The 22,907-nt window shown below is 50.3% G+C and overlaps 7 protein-coding genes across 7 annotated transcripts; 2 read left to right on the top strand and 5 right to left on the bottom strand.

Annotated features, from left to right (window-relative positions):
• Window positions 1-1,332: 1,332 nt before the first annotated feature.
• On the bottom strand, window positions 1,333-2,114 carry BGZ61DRAFT_565000 (uncharacterized protein; the record flags this gene model as incomplete). The annotated part of the gene is made up of 1 exon (XM_046255899.1): window positions 1,333-2,114. The coding sequence occupies one exon, from the start codon at window positions 2,112-2,114 to the stop codon at window positions 1,446-1,448; it is 669 nt and encodes a 222-aa protein (XP_046095905.1). The 3' UTR covers window positions 1,333-1,445.
• Window positions 2,115-2,717: 603 nt separating this feature from the next.
• BGZ61DRAFT_485684 (uncharacterized protein) lies at window positions 2,718-3,400 on the top strand (the record flags this gene model as incomplete). The annotated part of the gene is made up of 2 exons (XM_046249741.1): window positions 2,718-2,880; window positions 2,931-3,400. 2 exons carry the CDS (start codon window positions 2,718-2,720, stop codon window positions 3,398-3,400), a joined length of 633 nt encoding a protein of 210 aa, XP_046095906.1.
• A 971-nt stretch (window positions 3,401-4,371) lies between these two features.
• BGZ61DRAFT_540043 (uncharacterized protein) lies at window positions 4,372-6,128 on the bottom strand (the record flags this gene model as incomplete). Its single annotated transcript, XM_046254858.1, has 2 exons — window positions 4,372-4,943; window positions 5,843-6,128. The coding sequence occupies 2 exons, from the start codon at window positions 6,126-6,128 to the stop codon at window positions 4,372-4,374; spliced, it is 858 nt and encodes a 285-aa protein (XP_046095907.1).
• Window positions 6,129-6,767: 639 nt separating this feature from the next.
• Window positions 6,768-7,922, bottom strand: BGZ61DRAFT_433254 (uncharacterized protein). Its single transcript, XM_046243905.1, has 4 exons — window positions 7,374-7,922; window positions 7,276-7,316; window positions 7,171-7,218; window positions 6,768-7,109 (listed from the first exon to the last, which is right to left on the bottom strand). The coding sequence occupies exons 1-4, from the start codon at window positions 7,507-7,509 to the stop codon at window positions 6,984-6,986; spliced, it is 351 nt and encodes a 116-aa protein (XP_046095908.1). The 5' UTR covers window positions 7,510-7,922; the 3' UTR covers window positions 6,768-6,983.
• Window positions 7,923-13,838: 5,916 nt separating this feature from the next.
• On the top strand, window positions 13,839-14,264 carry BGZ61DRAFT_370013 (uncharacterized protein; the record flags this gene model as incomplete). Its single annotated transcript, XM_046241986.1, has 1 exon — window positions 13,839-14,264. The coding sequence occupies one exon, from the start codon at window positions 13,839-13,841 to the stop codon at window positions 14,262-14,264; it is 426 nt and encodes a 141-aa protein (XP_046095909.1).
• Window positions 14,265-14,871: 607 nt separating this feature from the next.
• On the bottom strand, window positions 14,872-17,103 carry BGZ61DRAFT_593914 (glycosyl transferase family group 2-domain-containing protein; the record flags this gene model as incomplete). The annotated part of the gene is made up of 4 exons (XM_046256811.1): window positions 14,872-15,774; window positions 15,825-15,931; window positions 15,987-17,015; window positions 17,075-17,103. The coding sequence occupies 4 exons, from the start codon at window positions 17,101-17,103 to the stop codon at window positions 15,218-15,220; spliced, it is 1,722 nt and encodes a 573-aa protein (XP_046095910.1). The 3' UTR covers window positions 14,872-15,217.
• Window positions 17,104-20,353: 3,250 nt separating this feature from the next.
• Window positions 20,354-21,675, bottom strand: BGZ61DRAFT_485688 (uncharacterized protein; the record flags this gene model as incomplete). The annotated part of the gene is made up of 3 exons (XM_046249742.1): window positions 20,354-20,626; window positions 20,767-21,207; window positions 21,442-21,675. The coding sequence occupies 3 exons, from the start codon at window positions 21,673-21,675 to the stop codon at window positions 20,354-20,356; spliced, it is 948 nt and encodes a 315-aa protein (XP_046095911.1).
• Between the last annotated feature and the right edge of the window lie 1,232 nt (window positions 21,676-22,907).

The raw sequence follows: 22,907 nt of genomic DNA on the forward strand, positions 1-22,907 counted from the left end.
CCCGTCAGTTGGGGTTTATGACGTCAATTGGTAACTTGGGGTTTATGACGTCATTGGTAACTTGGGGTTTATGACGTCAAAAAGGCATCCCTACCTCCAATATTGAAGGCATCACGATGATAGTGGTCCAAGGCCACGGAGTACCTCCGTAACCACACAACGCAACTCCGTCGCTATACGGAAGCTATCATGATATAAAGAATGAACTTCCTATACTCTTCTACATAGAATCAAGCACTCGATGGCCCCCACTTATCCTCCCTCGTGTGTGATATCCAAGCCCCTCAATGCCATCGTCGAAATGATTCCTCGGCCACCCTCCGGAAAGTTTGCGGGGGATCTGCGAAGTCGCTGGCACATCCGTCCAGGGGTGTATTTTGGCTCGGGCGCAGGTCCACGAGACCAGCGGACTCCCGTCTTCGTCGATAAACCCTATATGACATGGGACAGCGAGAGTGGAAGAAAATGCTTGAGAGACAAACATCTTTCAAGCGGACTGGACTTGGCTTAATCCGGGCTTTGGGTCGTTCTCCCGCATTGACCGTAACCATAGGCTCACTGCGCCGCGTCACTGACATCGGTCTTTCGACTGTAAATCGACGATTCGGGAATATATCTCAAATCATGATGGAATTGATACTAGACGGAAGCTCTCAGCACGGTAGATTCGGTGACTATATCGTAACTAGTATGAAATATGATTCTTACGCAGAGACCAGCGTCTTTACTAGCATCTCAATTGGTTTACTGAAGTACGTGTTACTGCGAGCGAACCTACCCTACATGCGCCGGATAGGGGATACTGTGCATGCCACCTACCTGTAGTGGCGGGGGCTGGTATCTCTTAACGCCACCGGGCGGTTTTTCGCCGCTCAGATAACATGCACTTCATCATCTCTCACGTTGCAGATATTCTTCCTGAAAATCGGCAAGGTAGCCCATTCAAAGCTATAAAATTAGGTTGCTGTTGAACAGGTCGAAACATGTAATTCTGGGATTTTGTTACGCCGATGGTTTCAGTTGCAAAATACTTGGTTTGCCATAGATTAACGCAGTGCTGGGCTGTACCGGCTAACATATCTTAGCAGTGCATCGAAATTTTTACCAAACGCGTGTCACGCGTTGGATCGCGTAGTTGTTGAATTGGCACTCTGCAGCAGGCCACAGATTTGGAAAGACGCTGCCTGAGTCACCCCGAATCTTGGCCAGACTATTAGTCAGACTGTTAGTCTGCGATCCTCGGACTGGACTACTGGTCGGTCTGGTAGAAGTCAGACTGAACCATCAGTCCAGTCCGAGAGACGTAGACTGGACCGTCAGTCTAGTCCAAGAGACGCGGACTGGACCGTCAGTCCAATCCGAGAGACGCAGACTGGACCAATAGTCCACGGACTATTGGTCTGGACTGCAGTTTGGACTAATAGTCCAGTTTTTGGTCTGGACTATTAGGAGCGCTGCAAACGATGGATGAACAGGTCCGGGATGACGAAGGTGAAGGCGTAGACCATAATGATCCAAAAGAGGCGGCCGGGATCTTCCTTCTTCGTCCCCTCCATGTCCATTTTCCGTTGTCTGGTTCTTTGTGCTATGCTCGAACTGGTATCCGCACCGATGGTGGAAGCCTCGTCTTCAGAGCAAGTAAGAGGGCAGTGAGCATCCAATCTACCGGCTTGCTTCTCGTCTCTGGGCCGATTGGCGGTTGCAGAAAGTAGTCGCTCGCTGGACGAGTGTACCAGCTCGGGATGAGTGAACATGCGGCCGAGTCTCCAGTCTGGATAGAAATGTGGCGGAGTGGGAGTGCCGTCGCCCGATTTTTCCATCTCCATCCAGCACCTCTCACTCAATAGCACGCTGGTGGAGCCAATCTCGGCCTCGTTCCTCGGCCATCGCTTTTCCCCAAAGATTGATCTCACAGTCTCGAGTTCGTTTCCAGCAAGCCTGACATGCAAGCCCGCTGAAGCAATGAACCGGCCAAAGGGGAGAGCTATGCTGAAGTCGGCCGATCGAGCCCTGTCAATGATCTCAGGGATGCCCAGTGCTTGTACTTGAGCTCTGACGCATGGAGTGCTGAATTGTCCAGGGATGCGATGGTCGTTTGAGTTGAGGGAAAACATGAGATATAGGTTTGTATTGGGACACTTGGCTAATTTTGAAGCATCTCTCAGTATCCTCAAAAAGCACGGTAAAGTGCGTTGAGGAATGCGTTTTCTGCCAGAATCATCCAAGTGATTGACATCGTCTGCCACTCAGGGGTCGGTGATATATGTGGATGCTGACTTACGCCCAGGGATGTCAGACCGGCTTGCATACAGCAGCACCTCGAGTGGTGAGGATGTCGTCATCAACGAGCTCGGGATGCAAAGCAAAATGGCTGTGGGAGGAGGTTCGACCATCTTGCAGACGCTACCTCATTGTATCAAGTAGCATCGTCGTGTCCGGATCCTTTCCGCATGGGGCGAATATCCGTCTTTGTATCTCTATGCTGCCTAGCCAGGCATGGCTATGTAGCCGGGCTGAGACAGCCTCCTTCCAGGTTCACAACATCACATGTGTGACACGCTATCTTCATGCAGGCCGCCCTGATTGACTCGGGGGCTTTGTTCACGGGCTTAGCTCGACCCAGGAGAACATAAATTCATAGCGTTCCCCCATTGCTTCTGATCCTCCCATCCTACCGCCTCCTAGACTTCGCCTTCTGAGTTTTATACCTACAAACAATGTCTTCTCCTATTCTAGGAGACAGCCCCTCTCTACATGAGCGTTCTGAGAGAGAGCAAATACACCTGAAAGACACACCTCTCGAAAAGCACCATACTAGTTTTCCAACGAACACTCCCACCGATCCAAATCCAGTCGTTCCTGGCGATGGAGATAGTCCAGGTTGGCTCTCTACTAGGTATTTATGAGAAAGCTTCTAACTGAAAGTCCAGGCCATGTCGTGCGTGATCGGGGCCCTCGCTGTCACCATCAGTCTTCTAGGGGTGAAAATTGTAGCGAGCAAGGGTGGGGGCCTGAGTTTTTCCCAAACGGTGAAGACCCTGGGACTCCAACTGAAATGAACAGTCCCACAAGCTATGATGCTTTTGCTTCGGGCCCCCAATCCAAGCCCCTTCAAGGGCCTAGTCATGGCACCGGCCCAAATCAGAAACCTCGGGGAAGGCGCAATGCGAGGAAGTTAGCTCAACCTGCCAGGGAACCTCAAAGTTCAGGAAAGATCCAAAAGAAGAAGTTAGAGAGGTCGCAAAAACACGGCAACAGCTCAAGAACTACGTCAGGTCGGCCAATTTCACCAGGGATACAGAGGGGGCTCGAGGTCTTCCGGGAACAACTAAGACTTCCGGAAAAGCAAAACCAGAGGCGGTTAGAGGCGAGCCAGGGTGAAACGTCCGAGAAGAACTAGATGTCCTGACTAGAAGTTATGCAACCAAGACCTCTGCCCTTCAGGTCCGCGCCTTGCTAGGTGAGCTATGTTAGATTCTACCATCATGTCATTCCATATAATGTACCTCAAACGACACTGAAATTCAAACTTCTTTACATAGAAATCTTCACCCACTGTGAAAGTTCCTTTGAAAGATTTCGTACGAAAGTGGGACTAACAATAGATAATTTACAGTGAGTCCTCTCGTACGGGATCTTCTACCTTGATTAGATAAGATCTGGAGAATCTTCGGAGCCTCTTCATACCAAAATCTTCATATGAGACTTTTGCTAAAAATAGATAATTTCTTTGCAGTGAGTGCTCTTTCCAAGATAGGTATTCCGTCTCTCTACTTAATCTCATATGATATCTCTGCAGCATGCTATTTTAGGGTAATCCGTCTCTCTACTTAAATCTCATATGATATCTCTGCAGCATGCCATTCTTAGGTAATCTGTCTACTTAAATCTCATAACTGACTAGCTAGTTAGTTAGTTGGCCGAGCGTCTTCGTACGAAAATCCTCATATGAGATTTTGGCTAAAAATAGACTGCTTTTTTCGCTCCGAAGTTTCTGCTTATAATAAGTTGGTGCATCGGATTTGAGAAAGTAGCCTTAAGGGTAGTTAAAAACAGCTTCCTGGACACAGCAAGGGTGGCTGAAAATACGGACACTGCTTAAAATAGAACGTGGTCGAAATTGACGATGGTCATAGGAAAAGGAGGTTCATTGATTATGAGGGTAACGAAAGATAATTACTCCTGTTTGCGTAGCCCGTGACATCCGTGACCAAACCCAAGGCGCTTATTCCTCTGCTCAAATGTAAAATATGGTATCCTTCAACTTCTCATGAATCCTCCCACCCAACTTGCAAACCCCCGTCTGATTCCCAGCCAACGACGGCTCGACCAAGTCACCGAGCAGACTTGACATCCAACGCCAATAAAGTCCTAGAGTCTCTTACGACCCTTAAGTTTCGTAGAGTAATGCACCTGTAGACTGTCGACAGACCGCCCTGGATAGGTTTCACTAAACCGCCTGTGGATCTCGGGCCACGTAATCATCTCACTCCCCTCCTTCAACTTAATAAGAAGGTCATTCTCCTGTGGGGTGTACTTGATTTTTGGAGCTGAAGCTCGCTTGGTCTTGCCTGTCGTCTGTGTCGAGGGCGAATCAACTCGATCCCGAACAGTGCTGCTAGCCTGCCCATTTGTACAAGGAGTCCAATCGAACTGTAACTGGAAAGTGGTTTTGCCGTTCTCAGTTATGCGCTTGAGCGAAGCATTCTCAAGCGGCCATTCCTCAAACCTGGCGAGAACCGCCCTGACTTCGGTCTCATCGGACATTGCCTGGGATGACCGGGTAGATCTCGATCTCAAAGACGGTCTTCCCCGACGAGGGCGCTCAACACTAGCTGCTGCATCGCGCAGCGAACTGGCAGAAGACCTCGAGACCCTACGGCGCTTGCGTGGGAATTGATCTTCGCCGTTAGACTCGTCGCCTAAGCTCATCTCTTCGGCTTCTGTGTGAGAGGGACAATAGTCCTTATCACGCCGCAAATTCGCAAGATGGGATTCGCTTCTTTGGGACTCGTTGCCCGCGTCGCTGCTGCTGCTATCATCGTCGTCTTGGACCAATCTATGCATGGCCTGACGATGGGCGTGGCGGCACATTTTCGGACCCAGTGGCTGAGAAGGGGATGCGCAGCCTCCTAATGACGGTTGAGGTGCGCCCTCAGACAATATACGGGCCTCGGCGTCTTCGGATCGACGACCGCTCGTTCTGTGGTCCCGCCCTGGAGGCGTTTCGAACGATGATTGTCTTTGAGGGGACACGTCACGTGTCCCAGGAATGCTGTTGTGGCGTGAAGGAGCGGCGCTCACAGACGTGTCGTCACCTCGACACAAGGAATCGTCCATATTAAGCGGCGCAAGGGTGGACGGCTGCGACGCACATGCTGGCGTTGGGGATTCCGGAGTGCTCTGTGATGAAGGAATTCGTGTTGCGGCGTGCGTAGCATCGCCTGTGATAGCGCTTGGCTCCATTGCGTCGACAGTAGCAAGGCCCTGCCCTTCAGACGTATCTTGAGACAGGTGTCTTTGAGGGTATTCGTTGGGGGTCTCAGGGAATGTTATCATGGCATGCAAGGGTAAAGCTCGCAGGCATATCATCACGTTGACAAGGAGCCTGATCCGGGGTAAAATGCGCGAGATCGGACGTCTGTGATGTCTGTGCTGGCGTTGGAGGGTTTACGGCGATGTGCGGCGAAGATCTTGGGGATCCACGGATCACGCTGGTCACGACATCTGACTCAATCGTGCGGGCTGTAGTTAAGTCGACATAATCAACATCGATGTAATTAAACGCCTTGCTGTTAGACCGCCTGTGCTTTTTGGAGAGCAGACGGTCTTTAGGACTTACCTGCATGGATGGTGTGCCTGGGCTGAGACTGTGCAGCAAAACTGTTGATCGATGGAAGCGTGGCGTCGGATCGCGAGTCATCAAAATCTTGACCGTCGTCATCCTCCGAGTCGGAGGCGACGTCAGAGGGGATCCATATTGGCTCGTTAGAAGCTCCAACTCCAGAAGTTGACGGGTCGTTGTCTTTGTCTTCACACGGGGATGAGGTTTCCGCTGGTGAAGGAGAAGAAGGATGCGCCTGCTGCTGCTTCTGCCGGCTGGCATTAAGGGTGGTGGTTGGTGTCATGATCGGATTGCGCGTGCTCCCGTTGTGGTAGAGGTGAGATTTGCTTGGATAGCGTTGTTAGGCAGGCGGGCATTGTCGAGCTTTAATGCTTGAGCTAGTCTGCACGTCACGGCCTTCTTACCGCCTCCATGTGCTGCCCGGCTTCTCCCTACCATCCGTCCATCCCAGACAAAGGAGGTGTTCGAACGGCGGCCGCTGCATCCCCGTCTCCGTTATCTCTACCAATCAGCCAACTGCCGAGCCAGACCAACGCAATTGCATGGAGAGAAGACTCTCACTGCCTCGTCACCTAATCTCTTGCCAGGAAGTCGACTCTTTCATTGGCAAGGTAAAGTCCCTGGTGACTCCGGAGTCAGCCCCGAGACACACCTGTTGGTTACTCGCGGTCTCCATGCACGAATCCTAAACAAACGCCATGCTTTTTCCAGAATAGCACGAATGTTTGGCTGTGACTGAGTCCTAGTTGCTTTGTCCAGTTCAGCAAATTTCTCTTCTCCGAAGTCTGTCACAGATTTTGCGCATCTAGGCTTGCATGGCTTAGTGGTGGAAAAGGCCGAACAATCTTGACTCCTGCACTATTTGTGGGATATTGTACCATGAGGCATGCAAGTCTAATTTCCGCGTTATTACGCACCATGAGGCAACAAGATATTGAGAAATCTGTGTACACAGCGACTGGCATGTTAAGTCAATAGACCGACGGGATGAAGCCCGTGACACTACTTCCAATGACATGTTGACTGACTATAATACAAAGACAAGGTTGGATAATTGGAGTTTAATTGCCGGTCTGGCCAGGTTGACATATTCTTCTTCGGCGAGCCCCTGGTTCAAGTCGCTCTTTGCAGTCTTATGCTACATCTTCTTGCCCGGAAGATGTCTCGTCTCTTTCGTCTTTCTCGCCAACAGTTCAGCTTCCTCCCGCGCAATGCTTGCGTCAATTCGAGCGCCTTTGGAGGGCTCGTGACCGTGCATCATGGCCTATTTAGGTATTTGTTAGTAGGACTGTCCAGAATGATCAACACTATTGAGGGCGACGGACCGCGTAGCCAGGTTCATGCATGAATCGGTCTTCGATTTCTCTCTGGATCTGGAAAGTAAAGGTCTGTGAGCTACATAACTACCGGAAGCAGGATAGATGACGAACATGTTCCTCATGCAACTCATTCATGATTTTGCTCCGATTCACTGGTCACTTGTCAGCGTGCAAAAAGCTGGAAAAGGATGGTCTTTAGTCGGACACACTATATCCTGCAGCGTTGAAGCCATCTTTTGCTACCGCATTCGCCACCTCCGAAGAGTTGTATCTTTTCTGATGACTGGAGTCGAGTTCATTTGACTTGGGGAACCCAATGCTTGATTGACTGCCTCGAAGCGCCATCCTGGAAAGTGCTTGTATAATCGAGGTAAATGCAATGTTGACAAGAGTTCGTATTTACTACTCGAGTGACGAAAATGAGAGAAAAAGAATTGGAACATCTGCAGCGTCATCAGCAGATATAAGTATATACGGGAGGGCGAGGTGTCTTATGGATAGCATCACAGTATCATCACTGCCTAACGTCATTGAGTGTCACACCAGCCAAGACGTGCAAACGATTGAACGATAGTAAAGCCAATCACCTTTTAATAGTGACGAGTGCTTTTTAAACTCACGATACCCCGCCGTTACCAACACAGGCGATAACCTAGATCACCTGTCGGGGCAGTGACTTCCCGTCACTTGTGCTGAGCAACCTCAGTCGTCTTCTCGGCGGATGGCCAGCGGCTCGCATCGAGCTCGTACGATCGGACTATCAAGATCTGGGATGCCAGTTCGGGCGCGTGCCTACAGACGCTCGTTCTGCTCAGCCTAGTGGGGCTGGTACTGGCACCAGCCACACACTGTGTCAGCCACGCTTATCCATATTTGGTAGAAAAAGTTTTTACTCTCTTTGATGTTGTAGAATGTCTGCAACAGTTGAGGATGGATATAATATAACTTATGCATCTCATTCAAAATTATCAACTCTCACTGAACATCACCATTACCACCGGTAGCCGCCCGCTGCCATTAGCTGGGGTATGACTTGCTCGTGTTGTGTCCCGCCCCAGGGGCCGGCCAATCGGCGGCTGCGGGGATGATGAGCGGCGCTGTCACTCCAGCACGGCCCCTCCAACGGATGACACTGCAACGACGAATCATCCGAAGGGATCCGAAGGCTCCGCCTCCAGCCCGAGTTTAGCTGGGCGTCGAGAGGGCAGTCTAGAATCTTTGTTGGGATATTGGGCGACCTGGATCCCCCGCCGCAGACGGAGACCGGGCTAAGACTAATTACATTCTAGTCATGGCTAAAATGAAAATGAATTGGCGCAGCCTAGGCACGCAACTCAGAATAATCCTATCGAGGACCAGCAGAACCCTACGGCTGGTGGAAGGGAGCGGCTTGCAGATGCGACCCGAGGGAACGTTTCGCAAGCTCCTACATCAATGAGCGACGTTGGGATTCGAACACTCACGCGAAAGCAAGTGATGGAAAAGGGCCTCCCATTACTTTGGTTCAATGTAGAAATATTGCGCAGGACTATACTAGGTTGGGTACCCAAGGGCAAGCTTTTCCAGAAGACAATGAAGGAGCTCATTGACGAGCTTTCCCCACCCGGACATCCAACAGGCTTAGAGCTTGTCCTCAAGGCGCCCCAATGGGGTTCTGGAATGAAAGCCGTATGGACAGAAGCGAAGGAGGGCTTACAACTTGCTCGGACGACGCCCAGTAAGACTTTTATCTGGACGGATATCTCAGTGGGAGACGAAGAGTCGTTCAAAAATGTAATGTTCTGGATGAGCTACAAAATCATGAAGGCGCTAATATACCACCCTCTCTCAACTAAATACTTTATGTTTGAGATAACACTTATTGTCCTCGGCCTCGAGAGGAATAATGCGGAGGACGATATTGGATTCAACGATCAACTCATAGGTTTATGATCTCCTACTTTGACGAGTATTATATAACGTGGTTCACAAGCGAACGGATCAGACAAGCGAACGGATCACTCCACTTAGATTTCTCACCTTCTTCTTCCCAACCACCTTTTCTCCAACTACAAATGATGTCTTCAAATTCTAAAGAAGCCAATCTCACTCTTGCTATTACTGCTATCAAACAAAACCCGAAACTAAGCATACGAGAGGCTGCTAGAGTCTATACTGTCAGCTATACCACACTATACGCCAGAATGAAGGGACGACGCGCTCGACAAGACCTTCCCGCCAATTCGATGAGAATGACTCCAATTGAAGAGGAGACTCTAATTAAGTTCATTCTTGACCTAGATTCGCGAGGATTCCCGTCCCGGCTCAGTGGTGTTGAAGAAATGGCCAATCTCCTCCTGGCAGAGCGCGATGCAGGACGCGTCGGGCAGCACTGGGCTTCACACTTCGTTGCGCGACAACCAGAGCTCATGACGCGTTTTAATCGCCCATACGACTACCAGAGAGCTCTCTGCGAAGATCCAACCATTATTGACGCGTGGTTTCGGCTTGTGGCGAATATGAAGGCTAAGTACGGCATCCTCGATGCAGATTTCTACAACTTTGACGAGACTGGCTTTATGATGGGCATGATTGCGTCTGCAATGGTAGTTACCAGCGCAGAACGACGTGGAAAGGCAAAAACAGTGCAGCAAGGCAATCGGGAATGGGTTACAGTGATCCAAGGGATTAATGCTGAAGGTTGGGCGCTCCCGCCGTTCATCGTCGTCAAGGGGTTCTACCATCTCGGCAATTGGTACACAGAAAGCAACCTCCTGCCCTCCTGGGTTATTAAGCCGACTGAGAATGGATGGACTGATAATACAACTGGCTTTGAATGGATACAGCATTTCGATAAACATACTGCCGGTCGCACAAAAGGCAAATATCGAATGTTAGTGGTAGACGGCCACGAGAGTCACCAATCCGCCGAGTTCGAGCAGTTCTGCAAGGAAAGGAATATTATTCCTATTTGCATGCCATCCCATTCATCGCATCTTCTTCAGCCACTCGACGTTGGGCTCTTCAGTCGCTTGAAGCGGGCATACGGTCGCAAGATTGAAGAGCTAATGAAGTACCACATTACCCACATAACCAAGGTTGAATTCTTTTCTGCCTTTAAAGATGTCTTCTCTTCTGTTTTCACCGAGTCCAATATTAAAGCTGGATTCAGAGGGGCCGGTTTAGTCCCTTATGATCCTCAGGCAGTCCTGTCAATACTGGATATTAAGTTACGGACTCCAACACCGACTGGACTGCCTCCAGAAGGGACCGACCCTTGGGTCTCTTTAACACCACGCAACCCGATAGAAGCCCTCTCGCAGTCTGCATATGTTAAAGATCGAATTGCCCGTCATCAAGGAAGCTCTCCGACACCAATTATTCGAGCTGTTGACCAGATTTCAAAGGGAGCGCAAACAATAATGCATGAGGTAGCCCTCCTCCGTGCTGAAGTCAAGTCTCTCCGAACGGCGAATGAGACACTCAGCAAACGCCGGAGGGTAAAAAAGACACGCGTACGGCAAGGAGGAGCCCTTGAAGTAGGGGAGGCTCATGATCTTCTAGCTCAGAAGGATGTTAATCAGCAGGTAGCTCAAGAAATGCGGCAAAGTGGTGGTCGGTCGAGGAGGGCAGCAGGAGGCATTCGGCGATGTGGCACTTGCGGAAAGCCAGGTCATAATGCAAGAACCTGCTCGGAAGATGTAGATTCATCTAGAGATTCTGATTCTAGCCTTAATAAATAGATTTTCTGTGTTGTAGTGTTGCAATTGAGCGATAAAGGGTAGGGGGTAGGCTAGAGTGATCCGTTCGCTTGTCTGATCCGTTCGCTTGTGAACCACGTTAATACATTTCTACTCTACCATGAAATGCATGACTCAATTCCTGTATCACCTTACACAGAGGGCGTGGGCAAGCTAGAGTGGCCGTCTCTTTTTGGCAAGATGAGTCATAGAGGACACCGTGTCCTTTAAGTTCAATCATGTGATGTGATAACTAAGAACCGTCTTCATTTCCTCCGGGCCGTTGATACCTGATTACCTGAGGCACCATGCCGGTTTAAGCCAGGGAGCTATTCCGTAGTGCTCAAGAAATCATTTTCGGTTCTTGTCGGACACATCCACAGCTGGACTAAGTTGTGCGAGGCCGGGATGTCGGACCTTAATGTAAGGCATCATGATCAAGCGTGATCCACGCAAGTGGCATGTCAAGCCTATGACGAGGTCTTGGGTCCCTTTTCTTGCTAGATTAGATGAACCAATTGAAGTTTTAGAATATGTACAAGAGAAGAGTTAGCCGAAACCTGCTATGGCTGTGAAATTCGGTCTTCAAAGTTCATGTGATGGTAGAACGTTTGTGGCTCACTCACTGTACATACATTTTCTATGAATGAAAGTGGATACAGACCCAACAGAGTTATAACGCTGGAGGCATCGCCGAGAGACTATGGAGACTTCTTTTCTCGTCCCTATTTTACAGCGTTTACTGAAAACTCAGGAAATATTTGGCGTCTTTCTCTTCTCATCCCTGAAGGGGCTTTCAAAGGTGAGTGAACATGAACAACAAGTGATTGAACACGCAGACGAAAATATTATATGGCTAACAGGTTGCGTCTAGATGGAAACCTCACTAAAATTGGACAAGAGGGGAGTCTGTGAAAAGGCAGTGCAACCCTGTTATATTAAGCCTGAGAAGCTCAGACGGCTTGTGCTAGCTATGATAGACGCCCTAGAAGGGCTATCTGATGATGTCATCGTCCAGCCTAATTCTATTATTCTGGGTCGAGAGGGTCATTTTATTACTCCCGTCATTAACAAGAAGTCAGTACGAGGATGTGTATTGAGAAGCGTTCTTTGGCTTATCGCCCCTCTTACCAGGGGTATTGATAGTCTCAATGACCCCCGAAAATGGGCTAGGCGCCAGTTGCTCTTCTCCCTAGCAGCCTATGCATACGCTTGGTCAGAACAGGGCGTCGTCAATGAGTCTGGAAAGCCTGTGTCTTTAAGAAGAGGGTTGTTTTGGATCCCGAGGTTATTATCTCCGTGGGCATTAATGGCGAGAATGCGGTGGCTTCTAGTGCGTTGTTTCGGAAATTCTTGCAGGACTTGAAGGCTGTAAAAGCTTCGCAAGTTAGCAGGGAACACCCCTCTTATATTGGAAGGTGGATAAACGCTTGGCGCGTTCAGTACGAGAAGAAGCTTGTGTATACAGGTTAACCAACGAGATAAATTGCCATCAAATAAATAAAATAATAAAGACAAAGTGACTGAGTTTATTCAAGATCGCGAAATAACTACCAATTGATCATGATGCTAGAGGCATAATGATGGTCATGGACATCTGTGTCTATCTGCCGACTTGAGTGTTCTAACGGATATAGATTCTGCTTTTGAAAAGCTATGTCTTATTCTTCCTCCTGCATCAATCTGGATTGCAGATTTGCCCACACCACCGAACCTAGAAGGTCATATTGTCGAATTTTTACGCTCCTTCTCGTCCTCCTGGGATTCCATTACCGAAGAGATGAAAGAACGCGGATATCCCCTTACGGCGTTTGATTTGACAATTGATCATTCTTGCGTCTCTCCGACGCTGCAGCTTTGGTTCTTTATAGAGAAGGGATTCTTAATATCAGCTTGGACTAGAGCTGACACGTCTCTTCATCGATGAGCAGGAGAAGGCATTTGCATTCTTTTAGTGGCGAGAGGGCTTCCACATCTCCGCCTATGAGGCCAGTTGATCCATTATTGAAGCCCCTTGTTACAGAATCAATGGAAGAGTTGTCTCGTATCCTTATTACCCGTATAGGAGAGATTGGGCTCTATAGATCTCAGTTTCAGCCTCTGCTGAAGGCTTTTGCGAATCAGGATAAGTTCTGCTATGTCCTTCACTAAATCATTCGCATATGGTTCACCAATAAGGCGAAGATTCATGAAATATTTCACCATACCCCAACGCCAGATAAGATCGATCTTAGTCTCAACATCTTGAAGGGTTATATGAACCCCCCAATTGACGATAATAGATGGTTCCAAGAGTTTCCTTGTGCTTCAGATCTGGATTGGATAAAAATGGCCTAGATATTATTGATGTCTTCGCTGAAGGGTTTCACAACGTACGCTACTCGGATGACCTGAGTATCCTTTGACGGCATTCGAGCTGATAGTGAGAACGAGAGGCGAAGTTTCTCGAACATTGTAGGTTCAGATCTTCAACTCCGAAGCCTTGGAATTCTGAATGGACAACTCGCCACGGGGTTACGAAGGATTTTCAACGATGAGCAGCACGAGATAACATTTGACGAAAGTGGGAGGGCAACTAGAGCCACTTTTGTGAAGGAATACGGAAAGATAATTCAGGCAGCTCGACCTCACGGCCATATGTGGTATCACGAAACTGGAGAGCTTGGGTGCAAAGCCTGATTTGGACACAATAGTAATCAGCTCCTCCTTTGGGATGATACCGTAATAGGATAAGAGTTAGACTACTGTACAGTACAGTACAGTATAATACATATCCTAATGGGGACTTGATAGGGCTGGGAAAAGCGCTGTGCCTTCTCTTCGAGCTATAGTCAGTCAATAGTGGGCATGGGTCTGTTTGCGCGGCCTGGGCTCCTCGATGTTACGTATGCATTGGCCAAATGTGTATTTAAAGTAGACATCAACCCACCAGCCAATATCCAGTGAAATTGTCAGATGGCGCAAATCGCAAAGTATATTCGGCGAACCAAGGACCCCGACCTGGCAAGCAAACTCGAGCAGATGGCACAGCGTTTATTTCCCCTTGTCAACTTGGATCAAGGCCTCGTCCACCCTGCATTCCCACAGACAGTGCTTAGCTTCTGGCTTTTGACGGACGAGCAGCTTCAGTCTCTCGCACAATTCTATCACAAGAAAATTCTCAATCAGTATACTGACTTGTACCCGTGCAAAATCACATGGAGACATAATATGTCGCATGAGGAGAAACGCTGCGAAATGGGCACGTTTATTGGCCTCCCAGCTCGCGACCTGTACATCCAACAGAAAAGCGACGAGGGAGTCCAGGCTGAGGCTCGAAGAGCAAGACTCGCTGCGGAGTATGATAAACAGCGACGGAAGCTGTACTACTGTGGTCCCTGAGCTGCCCTAAAGTCATGTTGTCGGATGATAGTTAGCTATGTTTGTCTAAACGACCATCAATGAAAATAAACGCGGCAGCATTACCTAAAGATGTCCTCCCACCTAAAGGCATACAGTACGATACATTTACTAGACTGGAAATTTGGTTACCTTTGTTTCAGAACATATATACTTAAATTAAAGGAAGGCTTAAAGTATGCCCAGCTTGAGATCTAGTTAAGCTATTACTTCAAGGAGCCCTACTGCTGGCCAGTATCCTCTCAGAGTTTCTGAGTCTATAAGGCACTGTCATACTATTTATATTATCTGGCTTTTGAATGCTCCTGCTATTTGAGCCTACTACTGTCTATAATATCGAAATAAGAGGCTTCTTACCCTAGCGGAACTTGCTGTTGAAGGCAGACCGCACTGCTTCACCTACAGTCTAGGGTAACAGAGTCCTGGCGTCAATGTCACCACATTTCGAAAGAGGCTACTGACATTTCGCCGGCGAAATTTCCCAAGCCGTATCATTTTTCATTATGACAAGATTTGTACTTGGTGTCAATGTTCTCAATATCCACGATTTGTGCCACATTAGGAGTCCAACATCATTTCAATCAGCAACTATCATTCAATCCTCTACATAGGCAGGATTTGGATTGGCTATTGGGACCATGAAGTCTATAACCCCCTACGTATTATTAAACATACCACGCTCTATAGAGAAAAGCCTATTTACGGCCGGTGAAGGTTCAATCTTGTTATCCCCCTATAAATAATAACATTACATATCGCAATGACTCTGAACGCCGATCCAATAGCGAAGTAAATCTATCAAGCCATCCACGGAGAAGTGAATCTATCGCAACAGTAAGGAATGAATTAGGGATGGCGACATCCATGTTCCCTCTTCTCACATATAGAGTACCGAGGTAATTAGGTCGTTGACTTGCTCCGACAGGGGCACCCGCTCAAGTCAGGCCGAGGAACAGGGGAAGGGTGAATGAACAGGCCACCTGTACAGCGAGCGGAACGATGGCGTAGGTACCAGTCGAAAACTGACCAGGGGCAATGGTCCAGCCCCACGGCGCGCCGACGGCCATGTAAATCATGCCTCCGGCGATAACAAAGCAGATGAAGAATGTATACTTGAATCGGTGCATCATCTTGTTCAGGCCAATGTAGATACCCGTGGGGCCAAGCTCCTTGGAGGTAGAGGCCCACTCAATGTTGACGGAGAAGGCGTGGCACAACAGCGCCTTGGCACAGTTGATGCTGATGCCACCAAAGAATAGGAGCAGGAACGGTAGCCACTTGATAGTCTCGAGGATTGTGACCCAAAACGACTTCTCCTTGAGCCGGTGACGCGTCATACTGAAGGACACGGAGGCGACGCCATTGAAGACGACCAGAAGAGAAACCCAGATACCCCACGACGGAGTGTAGAAGTGGTCGAGATCGGAGAAAAACAAGCCAATGAGGACATAGTTAACGACGGTGAGCAGCATACCGGCAGCGATAGCGTAGTCTGCAAGTGGTCAGGTTCGCGAACCCGCAAGAACGGAGAAATGCACTCACAGGTAAATATGTAAGCAATAATGGAAACCTTGCTAGAAACGGGCATGTTGCTCCAGAGGAAGCGGAGGAACAGCCTCGTGACCGGGCCCTTGTAGATCCATTGGTAACTGTGAATTACTCAGTTAGTCATGTGTCAGGGCTCTCAGATATCGGCTCACTTACAAGGGATGGAACACAAGCTCGTTGCATCCGTAGGCGTACTTCTCCCAACGGTTCAGCTCGTCGTAGACGGTCAGCGAAACACCCTCCTCGAAGCCGCCGTTATGGTAGGTGGCTAGACGACAATCCATGCCGGCCACCTGGATGCGCAGACTCATGTCGAAGTCCTCGGACACATGCGAGTCAGACCACCACTTGGTGATGCCGTCGGAGGGATCGACAAAGGCGACGCTCTGGATGGCTTTCCAGCGCAGGAATGCGTTGTGGCCAACGAAAGGGGCGACGTCACCGGTGCCGACACCGTACTTGATGGCCGTGTAGACAATATTGGTAAAGTAGGTGATGCCGTTCTCGAAGATATTGTGGGCAACCTGCATGACGCCTGAACCATGCTGCAGAATGGCGACCTCTGGACTCTCGTGCATCTCAAGAGCGCCGTAGAGCAGACTGTCAATGGGGACGCGGGTGTCGCAGTCGATGATCAGGATGATCTCGCCCATGCGGATGTTACCCTCGGCCCAAGTCTTGCCCTCGTCGGCGTCGAGCATATTGTGCAGGGCCACCTCGTAGAGTGCATCGTCGTCTTCGGCAGATAGTTCTTCGTAGTTGCAGTTGCGGTTGCGGCACTCGAGCTCCGTCAGGCGGTGCAGCTCGTCCTCGACGCGGTTGGAGAAGGCTAGGCAATAGTTCATGTTGCTAGCTTTCTTGAACTTGCCCTTACGCACGAAGCCGAGCTTGTTGGCGCGGCCCTGGGGGCTGAGCTCGCTCTCATCCTGGTTGTCCACCTCAGGGTCGACTGGGGCCGTTCGCTTGAACCACGAGAGGAAGCCGCCGCTCTTGGGCGTCTTCATCGTGGGCATGCGTGCGCAGTAACCAATGCCGTTCTCGCGGTAGTATTGCTTGCGGGCTGCGGCCAGCTCAGGCTGAATGCACTGCATGCCGTCATCGTTGATAAAGACAGACGCCGTGCCACCCTGGTTCTCGTAGTACTGGATCGCAGCCATGACGGAGACCATGGTTGGGACAACGACGCTATTTGATGCGAGTTAGAAAGACTTCCAATGATGTGCAATGTCACGAAATCTACTTACCCCCGAAGACCCTCCTTGTATACGGGCATCTGCACGGTGATGTGCGGCAGCTCATAGTCAGTGTGTCCATCAACCAAGTAAAGCAAAATTTGGACCCTCTACTTGACTTGGTTGACGGGACCCCCTTGCTTTACTTGGTTTACTCGGTAGAGAGGCTTGCTTTGCTTGGTTGGTTGACGTTACTCGACTATTTTCCATTCCTTATGTGGCTCCGGTGGTAGATCTATGCTAACATACCGCTTCGAAGCAGGTGCTTTTGGCATTCAATCGCTGCTACAGTGTCCGAATTAAGCCGATTTCGTTCATCTGTGATAACCTTCTTTGTCTGTGAGAAAACGCGTTCACACTCGGCGCTCATTGCTGGGCAACTGAACAAGTCAAACGCCATCTTGGACAGGATGGGGTAGTCAGATGTATGGCGAACCCACCATTCCAGAGGATCCTCAACATCCAGATCAGCCTTATTAGTCCTGGCCATAAACTCATCCAGCTCAGATGTCAGTTTTGTCCGCTTCCCTCGTGTGGCTGACGCCGCAATGGCAGCAAGCCTCTGACGACGCTTACGAGCTTGCTGGAGTGGATCAAGCCTCGCCCCGTTATCAGCAATAGCCTCCTCCTCCTCCTCCTCCTCTTCCTCCTGCTGTCGTGCTCCTTCTATTAGGTCCACTTCCGCAGCTGCTTCCTCGTATTGTGCATAAGCCTCCCGCACCACTCTCTTCGCCCCGCTGATCCATTGCTTGTTGTGACTCCATTCAAGCTCGAAGTAGGTAAATTTGTTTGCCGGATGCAGGGCAACTGCACATCGGTATGCAGGCGTGGCATCTGTGAGGCCAAAATATTCTTCAAGCTTGATGCGAGCAGCATCAATAGCATGGGAATAGTATGTTGACACCACGTCAGGGTGATCATCTGCAAACTTCCCAGCCTCCTGGAGCTTCTTGAAAAGGACATCAAGCGACTCGATCGTCTCGTGGAGGGAGCCATGCGATCCTTCTAGGCCAGCTTTGTTTGCCCGGCCTTCCATGCGCTTTGTTAGGTCTTTGAAGGGCTTTAAGATATTGAGGAAGTGGCCCAGATCGGTCCAATCTTGTGGAGTAAGGATATCCTGTGAGATATCATATTCTCCGTTGGTATCGTTGTAGTTGAGGAAGAATAGATCAATGGCGTGGCGGAGTTTCAGAGCTCTTTCAATCATGGAATATACAGAGTTCCAGCGGATCCCGCCATCGACCAGGACTCTAGTGTAGAGGCTCTCGATGCTGCCTTCGTCGTACGCCTGCAGAACGTACTGTTTCAGTCTCTCTCGTCGCTGGTCGCTTCTGTTGATCCACGTACAGAAGTTGTGGAGCTTGCCGATAAAGCTTTGCTTCTTCCATATCTCAAACCGCTCGTCATCAGATGCGCCACGGAGCCGTTGCTCCAGCTTGCTAACGCCCTGCCCAAAGAGGAGAGCTTTGACGATGAGATTCAGCATATGGCCGACGCACCGAAGGCGACTCTGACGATTGATTGCAGGGTACTGCTTTGCTAGCTCCTGAATGCATGTGTCATTATTGCTAGCGTTGTCCATCATAAAGAAGCCAATGACTGGGGAGATATCGTAGAAATCGATGACTGTTGACAGCACCTTGGCAATATTCTCGCCGGAGTGAGGGCCTTTCAGAGGGGGAAGATCCAGAAGAGCTGTCTGTAGCTTATGTCCTTCATCCAAGAAGTGAGCAACAACAGCTAGATAGTTTGTCCCTTCTTCAGATGTCCACGCATCCGTCGAGACGTGAATCTTGCTTGTGGTGAGATGGAGCTTTTCTCTCAGCCAAACACGTCTCCCAGCATCACCAAACCATTTCTCTTTGACCCAGCTACTAAGAGCTGACGGGCTCTTGGGCAGAATCTTGTCGCTGTCTTCCAGATAGTTGGTAAAAATCTCATAGGTGCGTTGATGGGTTGCTTGACGGAAGGTGAGATCAAGATCAATCACCCAGTCGGTAAAATCGTCTTTAAATTGCAGGTCGTTGAACACCAAGCGCCGGCCTCCGAGGTATGATGTGAGATTTGTTGCGCCCTTGGCTATGCTGAAGGGGTTGCATTCTGCTGCCTTGTAGCCAAATTCTTCCAGCCTGTGCTGATGTTTCAGATGGTATATAATGCTGGTCGTGCTCTCACTGGCAAAGAGCGCAGTATTGTGATGGCCACTAACGTGGCAGTATTTGCAGAGCCAGTACTTATTGTCTCCGTCCGTTGTAAGCTGTGCGCCGTGTCTGTAGATTGCTGAGGGTTGGGATTTGGAGTTGATGGTGCGCTTATGAGGCTGACGATATCGGATGGATGGCACTGGCTTCCCATCGTAACGGATTTTGTCCCACTCGACAGGGAAATGGCATTGAGAAGCTTTTGGCACCTCTCTTTCGTGGGAAACGGTTGCGGGAGAAGCGCCATGAAGTGGCACACTGGTTGGAGTTGAGACCGAGCTAGGGGTACTGGACTGAGCAGAATCGATCGGCTCAGAGGGAGTCCTAGGGGGTGTAGCCTTTCCGAACCTTCCCCGAGGCTGAAACATTGGATATGAAGGCATTATTAACTTGGGATTTGGACTGTGCAGCAAAAGACATGGGACAAATTGATCGGGCTGCAGCCTCCTGTCGCGACCTCAAAAAAAAAAGGGGGGGTTTCGCAACGACCTTGCCTAAAACGGAAATGCAGTCGAGTAACCTCAAGTAAACCCGAGTAAGCGAAGGGGTCTTGCTTTGCTTGGTTGAAGACCGTCTTTACTTTACTTGGTTGTTACGTAATCAACCAATCCCAACCAACCAAGTCAAGTAACTTGGTTGTTGGACACACTGCTCATAGTCGACGTAGCGCTTGCGGTTGGGCTTGACGGCTGTGGCGCACGTTAGATCAGCTCCAAGCTCCTACCATATGTCTCGAGGGCCAGCCTTACCGGAATGGTATCTCGAGTTTCTCAGGCATATGCCAGCCGGGAGAAGCAGTTGGAAGACACTACTAACGACGACAATGAAGAAGAACTACACAGCCAGTCAGACAGTTGCAAATTGCAGGTCTAGAGCCCGAGAATCACCTACCAACGACAGGAGGCAGAGGGGCGGGATGACCACAACCTGTATCTGGGTCAGTTTCCCCGAAGAGCGTCGCAACATGGATACAACTCACCAAGATGAATCGCTTCCAATCGCCGTCCCAAGACCACTCCCGGAGAAGCTATAGAGTTGTCGGTTAGCGCAGCTCTATTCTGAGAGGGTTTCTCCTTGGGTGTAATAGTAATCAACTCACTTTGGAAACACCCATGCTCTGTGTTAGAATGACCAAGATCATGACAATACCAATTCGGACCGAGTGCAATCTCAGGGCAGGCCGCACGGGCGGCTTGCCCTCGAGATCCTCATCTCCCTCGCCTTCGCCCTCCTCGACCTTGATGGCGAGTTGGTAGACCTCATTTTTCTCGTCGATGGCGCCACGGACAGGTGTGGGGAGGCCCTCAATTGACTGCTCCTCGGTTTGGGCAAGCAATCCGCTGGGCATTGAAGGGCCAACAATCTGCCCCATCACAATTCGAGTCAGCCCCGTCCGTCATTGTGACGTTTTTCTTGAAAATCTTGGCCCCCAAGGAGGCGTTGCCAAATGCGGTTGGCTTGGCTTGCTAGTGAGATGGAGGGACGGGTTCAGCCGCTACTTACAAAGCCTAGTAGCTGCTTCTCAACATTGTGTGCTACATTGATAACGGTGTTGGGGACATTGGACCAAATGAGCACGCAGCGCTCCTGGACGACGATGCATGAGCTGGTCGAGTGCACAAACGACTGGTGGACGTCGGCCAGGCTGGGGACGATGGGAATGCGGGCGCCGGTGCTTTCCATAAGTAGGCTCGCCTGTTTAGGCGTAATGGTGTCAATGACCGTGTTAGTCACCTCCGAGGCCATGGAAACGACGGCATTCTCTTCCAGGCGGGCCACAGCAGCCACCAGGTCGGGGCTTGGGTCATCCGGCGCATAGGCGTAGTTGCCGTCAGGCTTCTTCAGCGCAACACAGGTAGAAGACCAGCCGCTGGTAATGGTGGCCGCGGCTGGCTCCTCGAACCACCCTAGCAGGGTCGCACGGCGGGCGAGGTATTTGGCAACCTAGGTCCCGTTAGGCTTTTCCGGTCATGAGGGAAGCCGCAGGTTGGTTACTGTTGCGGACAGATGCATAGGCAGGGGTGAAGGAGTATAATGTCGGGGCACGTTCATGAAAAAATTGGGGTCCCAACAAGAAGGAAGACAAGATTGGCACGGTAACCCTCAACGTGGCGACCCTGTGTGGGCAGTGCATGGGGTGAATAAGACGAGAGATGGACATGTGTCGACAGGACTCACTAGTGCCTGCTCCTTGGCATCGGGGGGACTCATCACAGGCGTCCCCGAAAAGGAGCTATGGCCGGACCGTGATGGAGGGTATCCCCTCAATGGCCGCTCCGGAGACTGGTGAGAAACGACTGAGGGAAAATCACCTCCTTCGAGCTTCTTCAGCATCTGCGGATCGGCAGAAGGACTGGGAGGCGTAGGCGCAATCGACTCGCGGAAGCGAGAGCGCATCTTCTCGGAGGCCATTCTTGGATAGGGACTTGCACGCAGGGAAAGCTCGCACGGAGGAATCCTTTTCCCAATAAACCTGACGATCTCCCTCGCGGGAAGAAAGGGGAAAGACTTGGGAAGAAGACGGAAAATAAGTGAAGTTAATCTGGTCAAGAGGCAAGCCGAAGGCGAACGGCCCTAGGTCATGTTATGAAAGTTACCCTTCGGACCGTGTTCTAGATTCGTGAGCCTGAGGGGGATTAAGCCTTGTTTGGGCGTCGGAGGAGCTCGTGTCCGGGTCGGCGGCCTGCATTGCGCTCGACTCGCCTGCTCTCAGCCAACCTGGCAAGGCTCTAGATTGCCCAGAGCGGCCGGTGGAGGTGTGGGGATTTGCCCAGGGGTCCGGTGAGATCAGAGAGCTGACAATACCGAGGCTGGCACGCAACCTCCGCCTTGACCTGACAGCGAAGCAACTGCCACCAGATAGGGAAGCTGGTTAGTTGCCAGCTGAACCAAGGTTCGGGACCATCGAGGCCCGTGGCGGTCCTGCCGTCAGCAGCTAGATGGAGACAAATTAGACAATCATGCTGCAGTTTATCAATACGTAGCTCTGCGTCGATAATGGCAACGCTAGGCGGCTAGGAGGACATGGCCAAGACAGCTGGTGCGGCGGTTGCTGCAGGTAACTAGCAAGGGGTTTGCAGAGAAGTTGCAGAGAGGTTGCAGAGAGCGTCAACTCAGTACCGTATACGAGAGGGCCAATCACGCGGTGCTCCTCTTTTCTTTTCCGGCTCGAGAAACAGCCACCAACCAGATGATCGATACGTAGCTATTTTTCTCCGGTTTCTTTTTTGCCGAGTGGATGGTGTTCATGACGTTGACTGTACGGCAGACTCAGCATTGATCCGTATTAATCATCCCATGTTAATAGCAGCCTGTTCCTGAGTTAAGACAAGGCTTAGGCTGCGCTGCCCGCTGTGGATCTACCCGACACCCCACGCTGGCAGTTAACGACTGCACAACCTTGTCCAGGACCCATTCCATTCCGCCAGATCGATAGGGTCAGGGCCGCCTTGGGAGGGCAAATACCAACTGCCGGGCCCCTTAATGGAGCCTGTGCCGAGATCCGCGTCATATGTACCATGTCTAGGGGGAAAGCTTTATTGACCTTGGCACGCTCGGCAAGTTGACTCTGCATTAGTGAATCAATGATAGCCAGGGGCAGAGAAGCGTTGGCCTCGGCGGCTTGAGACAATGGGACTGTGTGA

The sequence above is a fragment of the Ilyonectria robusta genome (assembly GCF_021365365.1).
Source record: "Ilyonectria robusta strain PMI_751 chromosome Unknown BGZ61scaffold_39, whole genome shotgun sequence".
Classification (NCBI taxonomy): Eukaryota; Fungi; Ascomycota; class Sordariomycetes; order Hypocreales; family Nectriaceae; genus Ilyonectria; species Ilyonectria robusta.

What these genes read in the sequence shown, in the direction of transcription:
- BGZ61DRAFT_433254 (XM_046243905.1), bottom strand. Translation starts at nt 7,509, where the DNA reads ATGGCGCTTCGAGGCAGTCAATCAAGCATTGGGTTCCCCAAGTCAAAT. An exon ending in ATGAGTTGCATGAGGAACAT is followed by an intron (nt 7,219 to 7,275) that starts GTTCGTCATCTA and finishes TTTACTTTCCAG; the next exon opens with ATCCAGAGAGAAATCGAAGA. An exon ending in TGCATGAACCTGGCTACGCG is followed by an intron (nt 7,110 to 7,170) that starts GTCCGTCGCCCT and finishes ATACCTAAATAG; the next exon opens with GCCATGATGCACGGTCACGA.